The sequence below is a fragment of the Nicotiana tabacum genome, chromosome 6 (genome assembly GCF_000715075.1).
Source record: "Nicotiana tabacum cultivar K326 chromosome 6, ASM71507v2, whole genome shotgun sequence".
Classification (NCBI taxonomy): domain Eukaryota; kingdom Viridiplantae; phylum Streptophyta; class Magnoliopsida; order Solanales; family Solanaceae; genus Nicotiana; species Nicotiana tabacum.
This window is the reverse complement of record NC_134085.1, coordinates 20,745,347-20,764,241: the sequence shown is the minus strand read 5'-3', so window position 1 is coordinate 20,764,241 and position 18,895 is coordinate 20,745,347. Positions and strand designations below refer to the sequence as shown.

Genomic DNA, 18,895 nt, shown 5'->3' with positions numbered 1-18,895 from the left:
TTCGTTCGTGATTGTCTTCATTGATGATATTCTGGTGTACTCGTGTAGTCAGGAGGAGCACGCGGAGCATTTGAGAGTTGTGTTGCAGAGATTGAGGGAGGAGAAGCTTTGTGCAAAGTTCTCCAAATGTGAGTTCTAGCTCAGTTCAGTGGCTTTCTTGGGGCACGTGGTGTCTAGCGAGGGTATTCAGGTTGATTCAAAGAAGTTAGAGGCGGTTCAGAGTTGGTCCAGACCGTCCTAAGACACAGAGATTTGTAGTTTCCTTGGTTTGGCAGGTTATTATCGCCGATTTGTTCAGGGATATTCATCTATTGCATCGCCCTTGACCAAGCTGACTCAGAAAGGTGCTTTATTTGTTTGGTCGGACAAGTGTGAGGAGAGCTTTCAGAAGCTCAAGACAGCTTTGACCACAGCTCTAGTGTTAGTTTTTCCATCAGCTTCAGGTTCATATACCATGTATTGTGATGCTTCAAGAGTTGGTATTGGTTGTATTTTGATGCAGGAGGGTAGAGTTATTGCTTATGCTTCTCGTTAGTTGAAGTCCCATGAGAAGAACTACCCCGTTCATGATTTAGAGTTGGCTGCCATAGTTCACGCGTTGAAGATTTGGAGGCACTACTTGTATGGTGTGTCTTGTGAGGTGTTTACTGATCATCGTAGCCTCCAGCACTTGTTCAAATAGAAGGATCTCAATTTGAGGCAGCGAAGATGGTTGGAGTTGCTTAAGGATTATGATATTACTATATTGTATCATCTGGGAAAGGCCAATGTGGTGGTCGATGCTTTGAGCCGAAAGGCGGTGAGTATGGGGAGTTTGGCATATATTCCAGTTAGAGAGAGACCCCTTGCAGTTGATGTTTAGGCCTTGGCCAATCGGTTCGTGAGGTTAGATATTTCGGAGCCCATTTGGGTATTGGCTTGTGTGGTTTCTTGGTCTTCTTTATATGATCGCATCAGAGAGCGCCAGTATGATGATCCGCATTTGCTTGTCCTCAAGGACAGAGTTTAGCATGATGATGTCAGAGATGTGACTATTGGTGATGATGGAGTGATGAAGATACAGGGCCTGATTTGTGTGCCCAATATGAATGGCTTTGGGATTTGATTCTGGAGGAGGCCCACAGCTCGCGGTATTCCATTCATCCGAGTCTCGCGAAGATGTATCAGGATTTGAGGCAGCACTATTGGTGGCGGAGAATGAAGAAAGACATTGTGGGATTTGTAGCCCGGTGCCTCAATTGCCAGCAGGTAAAATATGAGCATCAGAGACCGGGTGGCTTGCTTCAGCAGATGGATATACCAGAGTGGAAGTGGGAGAGAGTCACTATGGATTTTGTAATTGGACTTCCTTAGTCTTTGAAGAAGTTCGATGCTATTTGGGTGATTATGGATCGGCTGACCAAGTCTGCGCACTTCATTCCGGTGTGTACCACCTATTCTTCAGAGCGGTTGGCAGGGATCTATATTCAAGAGATTGTTCGTCTGTATGGTGTCCTGGTTTCCATCATTTCAGATAGAGGTACTCAATTTACTTTGCAATTTTGTAGGGCTGTCCAACGAGAGTTGGGTACTCAAGTTGAGTTGAGCACATCACTTCATCCTCAGACGGATGGGCAGTCCGAGTACACTATTCAAATATTGGAGGACATGTTGCGTGCTTGTGTCATTGATTTTGGAGGGTCATGGGATGAGTTTCTACTACTTGCAGAGTTTGCTTATAACAATAGCTACCAGTCGAGTATTCAAATGGCTCCATATGAGGCTTTGTATGGGAGGCGGTGTAGATCTCCAGTTGGTTGGTTCGAGCCCGGTGAGGCTAGGCTATTGGGGACAGACATGGTGCATGATGCTTTAGAGAAAGTGAAGGTGATTCAGGAGAGGCTTCATACAGCGCAGTCGCGATGAAAGAATTATGCAGACAGGAAGATTCTAGATGTGTCCTACAGCCTTGGTGAGAATGTTCTGTTAAAAGTTTCGCCCATGAAGGGTGTTATGAGATTCGGGAAGAAAGGGAAATTGAGTCTGTGGTTCATTAGGCTTTTTGAGGTGCTTCAGAGGATTGGGGAGGTGGCTTATGAGCTTGCTTTGCCACCCAGCTTGTCGAGTGTGCATCCGGTATTTCATGTTTCTATGCTACGGAAGTATATTGGGGATCCTTCTCATGTTCTAGATTTTAGCACGGTTCAGTTGGATGATGATTTGACTTATGATGTGGATCCAGTAGCTATTTTTGGTCGTCATGTTTAGAAGTTGAGGTCGAAGGGTATAGCTTCAGGGAAAGTGTAGTGGAGAGATCGGCCCGTGGAGGAGGCTACCTAGGAGACCGAGCGGGAGATGCAGAGCAGATATCCTCACCTGTTTGAGACTTCATGTATGTTTCTTGACTCGTTCAAGGATGAACGTTTGTTTAAGTTGGGGAGGATGTGGCGACCCGGCCAGTCATCTCATGAGTTACCACTCCGTTTCCCCCATTTCTGCTTCTAATTACTTTGTATTATGGTTCTATATGTGATCGGGTTGGTTGGCTCGGGTTCGGAAAGGATTTGATAATGATTTGAGACACTGAGTCTCTTTGTAGTAAGTTTAGGTTGGAAAAGTCAACCGAATATTGACTTATGTGTTAGAGGGCTCGGATGTGAGTTCTGATGGTTCGGTTAGCTTGGGTAGGTGATTTGGGACTTAGGAGCATGATCGGAATGGGTTTTGGAGGTTTAGAGAAGATTTAGGCTTGAATTGGCGAAGTTGTCATTTTGGCGATTTCTGGTTGTTAGGCGAGATTTTGATATGGGGATCGGAATGGAATTCTGAGAGTTGCAGTAGTTCCATTGTGTCATTTGGGACGTGTGTGCAAAATTTTAGGTCATTTGGACGTGGTTTGGTTGGGTTTTTGATCAAAAGCAGAAATTGGAAAATTTTGGAAATTTTAGCTTGAATCCGATGTGTTTTGGGTGATTTGATATTGTTTGAGGGATTTTGATGGTTGGAACAAGTTTGAATAAGGTATTAGTGTATGTTTGTGCTTTTGTTTGAGGTCCCGAGGGCCACAGGGTGATTTCGGATGGTTAACAGAGAAGTTGGATTTTTGTTGCAGCTGCTGAAATTACTCCTTCTAGTATTTTCGTATCTGCGGATTAGGGACCGCAGGTGCGGTGCCGAACGTGCGGAAGAGAAACCGCAAAAGCGGATTTTGGAAGAATGTTAGGAATCACAGAAGTGGTTAGGATGGCCGCATATGCGGAGTCGCAGATGCGGAAGGCTTATCACAGATGCGATTTTAGGCTGGTTAGCGATTTCCTCAGAAGCGGAGGAAGGATCGCATATGTGGTACCGTAGAAGCAGGTATGACACCGCAGATGCGAAAAGGTCTGGACAGAAGGTATAAATTGCATCCTTCGCGAATTTGAGCTATTTCACCATTTTTACTTCGACTTGGGAGCTTTGTGGATGATTTGAAAGAGGGATTTCAAGGGGAAACGTTTGGAGGTAAGAATTTTGGACTTAAAGCTCGATATTATGTGAATTTCACCTAGAAAATCATAGAATCTAAGTCTAAAAATTGAAGAACTAGGGCTTGAAATTGGAGACCAAACATTTGGGATTTGAAGGGCCATTTGTGGATGGATTTTGATGTTTTTGACATGTATGAACTCGTGGGGAGATAAGGAATCCGTTGATGTGAAAATTTTCGAATTCCGAGACATGGGCCCAAGGGTCGGGTTATGGTAATTTCAGGAATTGTGTCATATTTTGATTATTTTCGCTTGGGCTTCGTTCCCTTAGCATATTTTGACGTCCTCGTTCGGATTTTTGGATAGATTCAACACGAGTAGAGGCCGATTCGAGGGGCAAAGGCATCGCGAGCTAAAGATTTAGCCGGTTCGAGGTGAGTAATGATTGTAAAGGATGTTCTGGGGGTTTGAAACCCCGAATTTGCACATCGTAGTGCTATATTCAGGTGAGACACACGCTTGATGACGAGCGTAGGGTCGTGCACTATTGGGGATTGTGACTTAGTCCGTCCCGATTGACTATTTTACCACGTATTTGCCTGAAATCTATTTGCTATCATCATGATTTAGGCTGAATTCCATATTTGGGCCTTGTGCCAACTATTTGAACCCTTCGGGGATTTATATTGATATTTTCTCACCGTTTTAAATATTTACTTAAACTCAGTCATGTTATTTTACACTGTTTCCATACTCATACATGTTTTACTCAGTTTTAATACTTAGATGATATTTTAAATAATGTTTGGGCTGAGAAACACCGTTTTATCATTGCCCGAGTGGCTTATGAGGATTTGTGACAGAGTAAGGCCGAGGGCCTATATTGTGAGGAAACAATGATATTGAGTTGAGGCTGAGGGCCTGTTTATGATGCCACGAGATGGCTTGTTATTGTGCTTGGGCCGTAAGGGGCCCCTCCCGGAGGCTGTACACCTCCAGTGAGCGCGGGTACCCATTGTGATCTGAGATTGAGCCCGAGGGGCTGGTATTGTTCTGAGATGTTGCCCAATGAGTGGTTTTGTTGATACAGTTCCCGAGGGGCGAACCTTTACTTGTTTATTTCTCCTTAATTGCTTGTCAATTAAATGTTTACTTGTTGAAAAAGGATTTTTACTTATCTTTTAACTGATTTACTGTTTTTAAATAGTTTTATTGCTTCATTATAGATTGCCTTGTGCCTTACGTGTTTTCTTACTTTCAGTCGTTATTTATATTTGTTACTAACTGAGTTGGATTACTCACTTTACTCCCTGCACCCTGTGTGCAAATTCAGGCGTAGCTGGTCCCGCTCCCGAGTGCTGATTCATTCCAGCTTCAGGCGGATCTCGAGGAGTATTTACGTAGTTGTTGGCGTTCGCAGCCCGGAACTCCTCCCTATCTCTTTTCCTTTATATCCTTAGTTCAGTATTAAACTCTGTAGTTACATTTGAGTATTCAGTGTTGTTAGATGCTCGTGACTTATGACACTCCGGTTAGTGCTATGTTGGGTTGTACTTCCGCACTTTATTGATATTATCCGCTACTTAGAATTATTAATTCATGTTTTAGACTGCTTTTATGTTGTTTAACTGTTTAAAAAAGTGAATTGGGTTTAATTGGCTGGCCTTATCTTCACGAGAGGTGCCACCACGATCGGGTTCGGGTATAGGGTCGTGACACGTGAGTACGCCAACTAGTAAGTAACCAAAGTAATTAAAGGCTGAGAAGTAGTGACGACCAATAAAACATTTAAAGTTCATATCATGAAATCTCATTAATATACAACAGGCTTTTAAAATCAAGGTTGAATCAAATCATCTCTTTTTAACCCAGTTCTAGTAAAATTCACTTAAAAATATTTTCCAACAATTTTCAAACAAAAGCTCAATGCAGAGGTGAGCAAAAATGATAAAATCATAAGCAGACCATCAAACAAAACATCACTCATATACAGCCCCTCAGGCATACCTTACCATCACTCATGCCTCTCAGTCACTCAGCACTCGGCACTCGCACTCAGTATATACATGCACTCACTAGAGGTGCAAAAATTCCAAAGGGACTCCTTGAGCCCAAGCGCTATAACAAGCCAACTCGTGGCATAAATCAATCACGTCCTCGGCCTCACTCAATAATGAATCGGTAAAACATGTTGCGGCGTGCAGCCTGATCCCATAAATATTCTTACAAATCAGGTCCATGGCCTCACTCAGTCATAAACCTCTCAAGCCACTCGGGATCTCAGTAAAAACAAGGTACTCTGCCCAAACAATATTTATATGCATCAAAACAGGGTAATAAAGACTGAGTTATTAAATCAGTAAGTCTAACATGACTGAGTATAGATTTTCAATCAAAAACAGCGAGAGGATAGTAAGAAAAAAGCCACTAAGTGTCCAAACATTTCTAGCACAAGGCTTAAATATGGCATTCAACCCAATTTACAGAAATTCTTTGTAAAACACATAAGTATCATATAGTTTCAACCAAATACGCAACTTTACAGTTGCTAAAGGACGGACCAAATCATAATACCCAACCGTGCACGCCCACACGCCTGTCACCTAGCATGTGCGTTACCTCAAAATAGTAAAACGATATGAAATCCGATGTTTCATACCATCAGGACTAGATTTACAATCGTTACTTGCCTCAAACCGATCAGATCTCTACTCCGCGATGCTCTTGCCCCTCGACTCGGCCTCCAATCGCTCTGAATCTATTCATAACCAGAACAATACCACCAATATGCGCTAATGGAATGAATTCCACAAGAACAACTATCAAATTTAGACACAAATCTGAATCCACTCGAACTCAGCCCCGGGCCCACATTTCGGTATTCGACAAAAATAATAAAACTAGAAAGTCCATTCACTCACGAGTCTACCCACACCAAATTAATCAAATCTGACATCAAATGGCCATTCAAATCCCAAAACCATCTCTCCAATTCTCTTCCATTTTTCCACCAATTTTACACCCAATTCAAAATTTAGATGATAAAAATCAAGATACAATCATGGAATCTAACCAAAATCAAGTGAAGAACGCTTACCCCAATCAGCTCTCTGAAATTTCCTTCAAAAATTGCCCAATTCCGTGGTCTCTAACTCAAAATATGAAAAATGGGTTCAAACCCTCGATTTTGAATATAACACTGCCTGCCTAGATTTTACTCTTCATGAACGCAGTAGTGCCATCGCGTTCGCAAAGCACAAACTACATTTGATGAGGAATTCCTCCTTCGCGAACGCGAGGACTCACTCGTGAACGCAAAGCCTACGTTGGTTGACCCTACACGAATGGGGAACCCTCCTCGTGAACGCGTAGGCTCATACACCTGAAGCTCCAATGACCATTGACTCTACGCGAACGCGATGAACCGGGCACGAATGCGTAGCCTTAAAGTCCTACACCTTCGCGAACGCGGGAAGTACTTCGCGAACGCGAAGAACAACTCAGCTTCGCTTCTCAAATGCCTTACACGAATGCGAGAGCCCTCTCGCGAATGCGATGAAGGAAATCTCTGCAACATCACACCAGAAAATCAGCCAACTTCTAAAGCCAATGATCTATCAACCACCAGAAACTCACCCTAGGCCCTCGGGACCTTAACCAAAAATACCAACACATCCCATAATATAATTCAAACTTTGTCGAACCTTCGAATTACTCAAAATACAAAATACCAAATTACCCTCGAATTCAAGCTTAAGAACATCTAAATTTCCAAATTTTACAAATGACGTCGAAATCTATCAAATCACGTCCGAATGACCCCAATTTTTGCTCACACATCACAAATGACACTACGAACCTACTCCAACTTTTGGAATTCCATTCCTACCTCTATATCAAATTGACCAAAATCGCCAAATTTTCAACTTTCGCCAATTTATGCCTAATTCTACCACAGACCTTCAAATCACTTTCCGGACGCGCTCCTAAGTGCAAAAGCACCTAACGGAGCTAACACAATCATCAAAATTCAAATCTAAGGTCGTTTACACATAAGTCACAATCTGGTTAACTTTACCAACATAAGCCTTCACAAAAGAAACTAAGTATCTTAATTTACTCCAAAACTACTCCGGACCCAAACCAACTAACACGATACGATCAAATATAGATGAAGAACACAAAAGGAAGTAGAAATGGGGGAAACGGTGTTATAACTCACGAAACAACCGGTCGGGTCGTTACAGTTATAAAAAATTAAAGAAAGTAAAAGTAGAGTTTAGAGCAATTGAAACCTGGTTAGAATGGAACATACCCAAAAACGTAGACTTGAAGAATGTATTAGGTGTGATGCGATCAAATCGTATTTTTTCCCTAAACTTTATATAGCTGTCATTAGAATGAAATTAGTTTACAAATGGGAAGAAACTTAAAACACTTTTATATACAACAAAGATACAAATAAGGAATTATGATGCCTGGCAAAGTTCTTTCTTAATTTAGTTTAGAAAAATTAGAGATACAAAAACAAAATCTACAATTATAATGCGACAAAAAAAGTAAAAACATTATTTTCTTTTCGAGTGGAGGACATTCTCTTCATATTTATTGTCGTAATATGGTTCTACCACCCTAAACACAACTGTTTAGTAAGCATCTCAATATTTTTTTCTATACAGGTAAGTACATTTTAGAATCAAACTATTTTCACTCATTTTTGTAATATCTTCACACTTTACGCGCCCATTATGTGTGTGTCACTTGATCTTGGTTTCTTGTCAAACTAAAATATGATGAAATCAGTGTCATTTTATCAAAAGAATATGTCACATTTTAATTAAATAACTTACTTATTTCTTCTTAGAATTTTATTAAATAAATTCAAAAGTCAATCTTAAGATGCAAAAATGATGTTATCTATCGACGTGTCGATTAGGTTCGGATCAGATTCTTTCGAAACATATATAGTAAGTGATATAAATCTCATTTTTGATTTAGCGAAACAAATAAACCTCCCATTTAATTTTTGAAATAGCAAAATATCCTTGTTACTTTATTACTGTACTAGTTTCTCAGCACGTGCATTGCACGTGTATGCCGAGTCAAGTAATATACAATTTTATAATAATTTAAAAAAATAATACAAGAATTCAGAATGATTCCCAAATTTTTGTGTGCTAGTCCACGCCATCTTCATGAATTCAGGCGACCGGCCTCGAATCTCCTAAAATTTTGCGTGCACCTAGAACAAGGGATATGCAAATTATCAATGTGTATTTTGGCATGATGACTTGCTTATCGAGCTCAAGAAAATCATCTTAACTTACGAAGATGAACTATGAAAATCTAATTAGATATATATTAATTTTTTTTACTTAATTTGATTTTATTTTAATTTTCAAATTTCAAAATGTCGATTGTTATATCTTTAGCTAGCAAAAGACTTAAAGTTATACGAAGTTTCATTGATTAGTTGTGTGATTTTATACACGTCTTTCTCTTATAAGTTTGTTTCTTGAAGTTTAGACATCTTATTTCACAAGTTATAGGTTGTATAACAAAGTACAACTAAGGAAACATGAATTGTTTTCACTTAGGATTGATTTCTATAAGATCGTGATTTGTTTGTTTTTATCCTTAAATGTGTAAATTTCTTGAAAATTTATTCATTTGTCATGCTTAATATTTGAAAGACGTAAAATTAAACCAAAGATATTATTAAATGCTCAGAAATTTTTGTGAAGTTATTTATCTTATTCTGATTCTATTACAAATACTGGTTCAATTTGATACATTTCTTCGCAAAATAAAATATATTCTGGAAACTCATGATGAAATTTCTTAACACAAAAGATGCATTTAGGATCTTTTTGCTACTTATAATTAACTATGTGGCGATGATTAATTGTATGTAATATATTAAATTCACCTAGAAAAATATTGTACAATTAATCGTAAGAGCTAATGTGGCAGTCTGTTGCACTAAGCTCATGATATGCGTTGGATTCGGGGAAGGGCCGGATCACAAGGGTCTGTTGTACGTAACCTTACCCTACATTTCTACAAGAGGTTGTTTCCACAGCTCGAACTCGTGATCTCCTAATCACAAGACATCAACTTTATTAGTTATGTCAAAGCTCCTCTTCAATAGTAAGATATAATATTGATAAAAATGTAATAAAACGAAAAAATTCAATCCATAAGTTATGGCAATAAATATATCTCCATTTTTGTATTCTGCTGATATATATAAACTTTTAACTTTAAGTATCCAATTTAATTTTTGCTTCTTTGATCTCATTTTTTCAAATGATACATCTTTTATTATTTGAGTCATGCAAATTCACACTTTATAATATCATTCCATATAATATTTTTTCTTCAATATAAATGGAAATATAAATATTTTTTGACAAATAAAGTAATATATAAAAAGTAACATATGCACGCACATGCCTAACTTTATTGTTATGCTTTTATTTTGAGAGTACAATAGATAATGCATGTATTTGAATATGTCTTTATGGTAATTAGCTGTATATGTTTATCTCTACAAGAAAATTTTGAATGCTCAACTTATCAATAAGTAATACAAAATTTTTAAAATCACATAGATACTACTTACTAAAATATTTGGCTAAGTTATAAAAAATTGAAGAAAGTAGAAGTGGAGTTTAGAGCAATCAAAACCTGATTAGAATGGAACATACCCCAAAACGTAGACTTGAAGAAAGTATTAGGTGTGATGCGACCAAATCATATTTTTCCCTATACTTCGTATAATTGTCATTAGAATGAAATTAGTGGTTATGAATAGGAAGAAACTTAAAGCACTTTTATATACAACAAAGATACAAATAAGGAGTTATGAGGCATACATGAAAAATTTGTCTCTCTAACATGACTTTTTCTGTCAGTTTCGAGTGAATGGCGAGGAAAATGAAGAACGGGGGGAGGGGACAACCAGTTCAGGGGAGTAATCCAAGCAAAAGGATTGTTCTGCAATCAGTAGATTCTAAGAAAACTAGGAGTATCAATGTCATACAAGGAATTGTTCCGCTAGGGTTAAGCCAGGTGTCTTCCTCAACGGCACCGGCGATGACTCGGGCGAGGAGCTCCACAGGAAGAGTTGATTCAACTCCAATAGCAATTGTTCATAGGAAAACGTCTTGGGCAGACATGAAGGAAGAAGAAAGTGCTGGGGAAATTGGTACTAACCTAAACCTTAGGTCCTCAGAGAAGGCCAATGCTCAATCATGGAGTAAGGTAGTAGGTCCAATTCCGGCTGGTGAGGGATTGGATCTGACTGGCGATGTGGCAAATAAAGACAATGTCTAAATCACAATAGAAGATATCGAAGATGAAATAGTATACTGGAAAATTGCTGTCATATGCTATGTGTTGGGTTCAAATCCACCATTATCGGTAATTAATGGCTATTTCAGAAGAATTAGGGGATGTATGGGCATTGACAAGGTTGCTCAAGTGAATAGAGGGGTTTTTCTAGTTAGATTTCATTCAGGGGAAAACAAAATTAAAGATGTAGAAGGAGTCCAGATATTTAATAAAAAGCAGTGATTGTAAAACCATGGAACCAGACATTGATGTGAGCAAAGAACAAATAGATAAGATCCCTGTGTGGATTCGTATAAGGGAGTTGGACATTAAATATTGGGGCAAATCAGCATTGACAAAAATTGCTGGAATGGGTGGAAAACCTCTCGAAGCAGATAGGGCAACAACTAACAAGGAGAGACTAGTTTTTGCAAGAGTATTAGTAGAAGTCTCACTTAATCAGAAATATCCAACTTCTGTGTTCTTTGAAAATGAATGGGTAAAATAATAGAACAATATGTCGAGCATGAATGGAAGCCTACATTATGCCCAAAGTGTAAAAACACTGGACAATGAGCTACAGGACTGCAGGAAACTTCAGATAGCGGAGATAGATAAGAAAGGTAAGCAAGTAGAGGAGGTGCAACAAACAGATAAGAAAATATAGAAACTAGTACCACAAGGACAACAGAAGAAGGGAATAAAAGTATGGAATAACATGGAGGAAACAAGAGCAAACAGAGGTGATGAAGGCAGGAAGGGACCTAGAAATGGAGATATCAATAAAACAATGATGATTAGCACTAAGATTATATTTGATGAATTGGGATAGAATCAAGGGAAGGAAGTTGAAAGATCCAACCTAGTGCCCCTGACCCCAAAGAGGACATAGGGGATATAGGACCCAAACTTGAGAGGGATGGGGCAATCCGCCCTACTAATGAATAAGATAGGTTTTTGGAATGTCACGGTTCTAAATAGGTTGGAAAAATAGAGAGAAGTCAATTTGTTTATGCGCAATTGTAGGGTAAGACTATTTGGACTCATGGAGACTAAGAATAAGAGAGCTAAAGAAGATAAACCTACTCTTAATATATGTAATGGATGGTCTTTGACAAAAAACCTAACACAGCATAAGGGAGGTAGGATTTGGGTGGTGTGGAAAACAACTATGCATGAAGTTAGTATAGTAAGAACAACATATCAGCGCATACATTATATAATTAAACACATAGGGACTAGTAAGCAATACTATAAGAAATTCCATGTAACAATGGTATATGCTTACAATGATATGGCATTGAGAAGGGGATTGTGGAAAGATCTGGAGGACCTATGTAGTCAAATACCTGGTCCACGGGCAGTCATGGGTGATTTCAATAGTGTTCTGAACAGAGAGGAAAGAGTGGGAAGCCATGTTACATTAGCAGAAATGAGAGACTTCAGACAATGTATGGAAGCTTGTTGTTTTCAAGAGCTGAGGTCCACTAGAGCTTTCTACACTTGGAATAATAAGCAAAGTGGAGAAGACAAAGTCATGAGTAGAATTAATAGGGTAATGGTCAATACGGTTTGGATGACTGATCCACCAGCCTTAGAAGTAAATTTTCATGAATGAAGGATTATATGATAATTGTCCTGCAGTGGGACAATGGGATGATGGGGTTACAAACATAAGCAGACCATTCAAATACTTTAATATGTGGATACAACACAAGATTTTCAAAACAAAGTTAAGAGAAGCTGGAAAATGAGGAGTACATGAACAAAGTTGTACTAATTGGTGGGGAAACTTAATAGACTGAAAAGATTTTTAAAGGAGTTAAACATATCTTCTTTTAATAAAATAATATTCAGTATAGAGCAAGCTAAAGAAAAACTGTTGTAATGCCGGAAAAATATCCAAATTGATCCTATGATTAGAACACTCATTGGAGAGGAACAAGAGCTATCAAAGGCCTATAGTAGGCTGAAGATAGCAAATCAATTATTCCTTAGATAGAAAGGAAAGGTACAATGGCCGACTCAAGGTGATCAAAACCCAAGAATGTTTCACAGCTTCATGAAAGCAAGAAGGAATGAAAACAGAATATTCTCTATTAAGGGAAGAAGGCGGTCAAACAATAAACAATATCGATGGAATTGCAAGGGCTTTTGTGGAGTTTTATACAAAATTGTTGGGGACGAAAAAAGATAGCAGGAAACATGTATGCAGCAACATAATTAGAGCAGGACCTATTGTGAATAAAGAACAGAGGATAATGTTTGAAGCTGATTTCACAAGTGTAGAGGTAAAGCAAGCTCCGTGGGGCATTGATGGAGAAAAAGCACAAGGGCCAGATAGATATGGGAACAGTTTCTTCAAAGACTACTGGAACACTGTAGGGAAAAATCTAACGGCGGGAGTATTAGAATTCTTTGTTACAGGGAAGATGTTGAAGGCACTGAATAACAAAGTGACAACAGTCATTCCAAAAACAAAATATGCAGACAAAGTGGGAGATTATCGTCCAATTGCGTGCTGCAACACAGTGTATAAAGTGATATAAAAAATGTTGTGTAACAGACTCGAGCAAATATTGCCTTGTATAATATCGAAGAATCAAAGTGCATTTGTAGCAAGTAGAACTATTGTGCAAAACATACTAATCTGCCAGGATTTAGTGAGGTTATACAATAGGAAGAGTACGACAAAGAGTTGCTTGATAAAAATTGATCTTAGAAAAGCATATTACTATGTGAAATGGGCTTTCGTAGAGGAAATGTTACATGCTTTGAACTTCCCAACAAGGTTCATCAAATGGATAATGGCTTGCATATCAACCCCCCAGTATATAGTTACAATCAATGGTGGAATGTATGAAAAGATTATAGGGAAAAAAGGGGCTTCGACAAGGGGATCGTGTATCACCTTTGCTGTTTCTAATATGCATGGAATATCTAACAAGAATATTCAAGCTGGTTACACAACAAGAGGGGTTTGAATTTCACACAAAATGCTGTGTCATCAAGCTGAATCATCTCTGTTTTGCAAATGTTGTTCTTCTATTTTGCAAAGGAGATTACCATTCAATGATATTAATTCTCAGAGGTTTGAAGACATTTTCACAGGCATCAGGACTCACCACCAATGCAGGGAAATCAAACAATTTCAGTGAACATAAATATGCAACACGTGGAAGAGTTATGTGAGATCACTAGATATCAAAAAGGCAAACTCCCATTCAGGTACCTTGGAGTCCCCATTACATCAAGAAAGATATCAGCTGTAGATTGTGAAATGTTGGTGGACAAACTGACTGCTAAAATTAGAGGATGGGGATCGGCAACCCTATCATATACTGGAAGAGTGCAGTTGATAAATTCAGTTTCAATGCAGGCACTTGTGTATTGGGCATCTATCTTTATGCTACCTAGAGCAGTCTTGAAAAGAATAACTTCTATATATAGGGATTACCTCTGAGATGTGAAGGTGAACACAAACAGGGTACCATTGATAGCCTGGGACTTGATGTGTTAGACCAAAGAAGAAAGGAGGACTAGGAGTTACAGAATGTGTGAGCTGGAATGATGCTGCCATAGGGAAATATGTATGAATATAGCTCAGAAAGAAGATAATCTATGGGTAATGTGGGTTAATCACCTATATATAAAAGAAGAAGATTGGTGGGACTACGAAGTACCTCAGGACAACAGTTGGTATTGGAAGAAGATATGCCATATCAAATACAAAATGGCAAGGGGGTATGTGAATAACCACAAGATCTCTCAAGGTGGAAAATACACAATAAGAAATGGATATAAATGGCTAAGTGGAAGCCAGGTACTAAGGCAACATCAAACTTGGGTGTGGAATAGCTTAAATATACCCAAGCATATGTTGGCTAACCATGCATGGTAAGCTACAAACAAAAGACTGGCTTGCACGAATAGGACTCAGACAGCCTATGTGTGATATGTGGTCAAGCAACAAAGACTATATCTCATTTGTTTTTTGAGTGCCTTTTCTCTAAAGCATATATTATTGAGATACTACGATGGCTGAGGATATGAGTGCAGAACATGGAGCCGGAAGATCTTTGCAAAAGAATCACAAGAAATGTAAAAGGGCGTCTAAGGAAAAACTTTGTCCTTGACATCATGTCTGCACTGATATATGGCATATGGAAGGGAAGGAATGAAGCATTGTGGAAAAACAAAGTCCCAAGGCCACAGAGCTTATACAAGCAAGTGAAGGAAAAATGCATACATCGGATGAGAGACTGTCTGGATCGAAGGAAGAAAGAGGATGATAGGATATGGCTGAGAAATTTTTTATCACTAGAACAACATAGACATGTAAATAAGCAGTAGAGCTTTAATTTTGTAGGAGATGTCTTATAGGTGCTGTTATTTTCTGCTCTTTGGCTATAGCCGATGTATATGTTTTTGTTTGGCGATGAATAAAAATCGTTCTTTCACCAAAAAAAAAATAAAAAAAAAATAAGGTGTTATGATGCCTGACAAAGTTCTTTCTTAACTTTAGATTTGAAAAATTAGAGATACAAAAACAAAATCTACAATTATAATGCGACCAAAAAGTACAAACATAAAATTCGTTTCGAGTGAAGGACATTCTCTTCATATTTATTGCCGTAATTGGGTTCTACCACACTAAACAACTGTGTAGTAAGCATCTCAATATTTTTTTCAATACCGGTAAATACGTTTTAGCATCAAATTAACTATTTTCACCCATTTTTGTAATTTCTCCATATTTTACACACCCATTGTGTGTCACTTAATCTTGATTTCTTGTTAAACTACAATAAAATATGATAAAGTCGGTGTTATTTTATCAAAAGAATATGTCATATTTTAATTAAATAACTTACTTATTTCTTGTTAGAGTTTTGTTTAAAATATTCAAAAGTCAATATTAAGTTTCAAAAATGATGTTATCCGTAGACGTGCCGATTAGTTTCGAAACATATCCTTTCAAAACATATATAGTGAGTGATATAAATCTCATTTTTGATTTAGCGAAACAAAATAAACCTCCCATTTAATTTTAAAAATAGCGAAAATCTTCCTGTTACTTTATTATTTCATTGCAGAAACATATATAATGTCCAACTTTTGTTACTTTCATACGTATTTAAAAATCATAGATCAAATAAAAATGGAATGGAGGGCATTTTAGTCAAAAAAAAATTGATATTTAATGCTCTTAAATCTTTATCAGCAAATGGGGGTTATTTGTGAGATTTGTTAAATTAGGTGGATGTTTGAATAATAATAAGTTGGATGCTTTATTAAATTGACCCATTTTATAGTAAGTTATTTATTCTTTTTTTTTGGTTAAAAGTTATTTATTCTTTATTATACCACATGTATATATAATAAGGTTGTCATTGTTTACTTCCTCAGTCAACTTATTCTTCTTTCTTCCTTGCAAAACAGAGCGATGAAGAAGTCAAGAAGTTTACCCAATGACATGCCAGCAAGGATCAGCGGCACCAATGAAAGTGTGTTAACCATAATTCTTCTCCGTTTGCCTGTGAAGTCTCTAATCATATTCCGTAGGGTAAGCAAACAATGGTCTTCTCTTATCTCCGATCCATACTTTTGTCACTCTCATACCATATATAGTATTAAAAAGAACCCCAATTTTCTTTCCCCTTCTGGTTTCTTCATCTATAACTCCTTTTATAATCAATTCCTTTCTTTTTCTTTATCTAGAAAAAGAAGTAAACCTTCTTTGCCTTCCCTTTCGTTTTTAGGCCAAAATTGTAATATTTTACAGTCATGCAGTGGCCTCTTACTATGTCATTTGAACTGTGGAACCCTCTGTGTTTGTAACCCCACAACAGGGAAATTCAAGTTTCTTCCATCCGCTAAGTTTGACGGTGAATTCTCTTGGATAAGTCCATTTACACTTGCTTTTGATCCTTCTCGATCGCCTAATTATAGAGTTGTTTGTTTCAAGAGGATTAAGAAAGAATCACCTGAACCAACTGGAAGTTACTATTTTTTGATATATATATATTTATCTGAGATGGATATCTGGAAATCTAGCAATTCTTTTAAAGTGAACATGTGCCCAGACATGGCTGCGGGAATCTTCTCAAATGGTGTTGTTCATTGGGCTTGCCATGAACAATACATCCGGTTCGATACGAATGAGGAGAAGGTGATGCTAATGAGATTGCCATTTGTTTATGTGTTTGATAGGGAACATTCATGGGAAATTGGCTCCCTCTGGCAATGGCATGACACTATCTATTCAGTTATGAAAAGTGAGGAGAATTTTAGTTTGCATGAGCTGGATCAAGCTACTTTAAAATGGATTCCGCACAAGTATTACCTTGCTTCCTATAGTCTTGCGAAAGCAGCATATCGTGCAGTTACGAAGGAAGGGACAGAGGCACACAAATATGATCGAACAGAGCGCAAGTTCTCTGTAATTGCTTTGGTCAAGGGAGACAAGGAAAAGGATACTGTAGTACTGATAGCCATTTTTGGCAAAGTCATTTCCTATAATTTTGCACGGAGGAAGATTAAAATCATTCTTGACTTGGAATTGCCGAGTGATATTGTGAGAGATGTATGTTGTAATTGCCTTAGTGCTTATCAGTATGTTCAAACTCTGTCTCCTGTTTGACAGTGTTGTTTTTCTTCAAATAGTTACAGTTTGGGTGTTAGCATGAAATCTGCTACTTCTTCCTTTGTGTACTTGCATTTCTAATAGGTACAACGATCTCATTTCTGTTGAATGATTAAAACTGAATTTTTGCTCCAAATTTTGTAGAAGAATGAAACCATGAAGTACTATTTACTAGTAAAGGGAACCCCTCTTGGCTCTGTTTTCTTAATTTGCTGCTATTACAATTGGTCTGAATAAATGTAAGATAATGTCGAAGTGCCGCAACCATTGTGAAAACTAATTGTGACCCAATCGTTGATACAGTACTTCAGTACTTTTTTTTTGGTCGGAAAGATAGGCAATATTATAACATAACAACTATTTACGTAAGTTTAGAGTCTTGGATGCATATACGGCATCCGTTGTACAAAGATAGAGCTAGATTGTTTGTTTCCCACTACTTGGGAAACAACACTAGTACTGGAAGTAGAAGCTACTAAGGGAGTTGTACTATTACACACACTAGCTAAACCATATTGTCACACCTTTTTTTTACACACCCGACGGTATTACAAGGAGTTTTTTCAATTTAAGTGACATTATTCGAAATAGGATTATTTATTTATCAGAGTCGCCACTTGGAATATTTTAATTGGTGTCCCAAGTCACCAGTTTATTTTTAATCCCAAATCGAGGAAAACTCGACTTTCCTTTTGAAGTCTGCGAACCAGAAATTCTGAATAAGGAATTCTGTTAACCCGAGGGAAGGTATTAGGCACCCCCGGATTCCGTGGTTCTAGCACGGTCGCTTAAACTATTATAATTGGCCTATTATTTGATTTTAATACATGTTTTAACATATGGTATAATTTTAAATTATTAACCGCTTTTAAATTAATTTTAGGAAGATTCAACGTTATTAAAAACACGCCTTGAACCACGCCACATGAAATGCACCCGCGGTCCTCGACACATTTTTATTTAACGTTGTTGAGATTTGAATTTGGGTCACATGAAATGCACACCCGAGTTTAAGGAAATTAATTTAATAGCGCGCCTAAATCAACTACGCACTTTCAAATTTGCGAGGGCCATGAAAAATTCAACTAATGGCACACCTCGATTTCTAAAGGGTTAAAATTGATTAAGTGAGGGCCATGAGTTTTGGGATTTTATTTGCCATGGCACGTCCCAATTTATTTTAAAAGATTTGTACTCAATTAAAGCAATCTACGGATGTTCATGAATTAATTATTTTCCTAAATTTGAAGTCATTGCAAGGAAATAGAAGACAAATAGTCCCACATTGACTACAACTGATCCTAAAATCGTTTCAATTATCTGCCATTGCATAATGCCTAAAATCAAATAAATATTCAGTATTTAGTCAATCTTTTTAGAAGAGAAATGCTAAATAACTAATGATGATCATTAATATATATTTTTTTGTTTCTAAGTCACGTATGATCTAACCATGAGCAAATTC

General features: G+C 37.7%; 2 protein-coding genes across 2 annotated transcripts; both read left to right on the top strand.

The window, feature by feature from the left end:
* The first annotated feature begins 12,049 nt into the window (after nt 1–12,049).
* Nucleotides 12,050–18,811, top strand: LOC107780571 (F-box protein At5g07610-like). The gene has a single exon (XM_016601118.2). It carries the CDS (start codon nt 16,231–16,233, stop codon nt 17,425–17,427), a length of 1,197 nt encoding a protein of 398 aa, XP_016456604.1. The 5' UTR covers nt 12,050–16,230; the 3' UTR covers nt 17,428–18,811.
* Nucleotides 12,863–13,976, top strand: LOC107780573 (uncharacterized). The gene is made up of 2 exons (XM_016601119.2): nt 12,863–13,324; nt 13,659–13,976. The coding sequence occupies exons 1-2, from the start codon at nt 12,863–12,865 to the stop codon at nt 13,974–13,976; spliced, it is 780 nt and encodes a 259-aa protein (XP_016456605.2).
* Nucleotides 18,812–18,895: the final 84 nt, after the last annotated feature.

Coding starts and splice junctions, on each gene's coding strand:
- LOC107780573 (XM_016601119.2), top strand. CDS start 12,863: ATGAAAACAGAATATTCTCTATTAAGGGAAGAAGGCGGTCAAACAATA. Junction 13,325..13,658: donor GCTGCAACACAGTGTATAAA/GTGATATAAAAA, acceptor AAAAGATTATAG/GGAAAAAAGGGGCTTCGACA.
- LOC107780571 (XM_016601118.2), top strand. CDS start 16,231: ATGAAGAAGTCAAGAAGTTTACCCAATGACATGCCAGCAAGGATCAGC.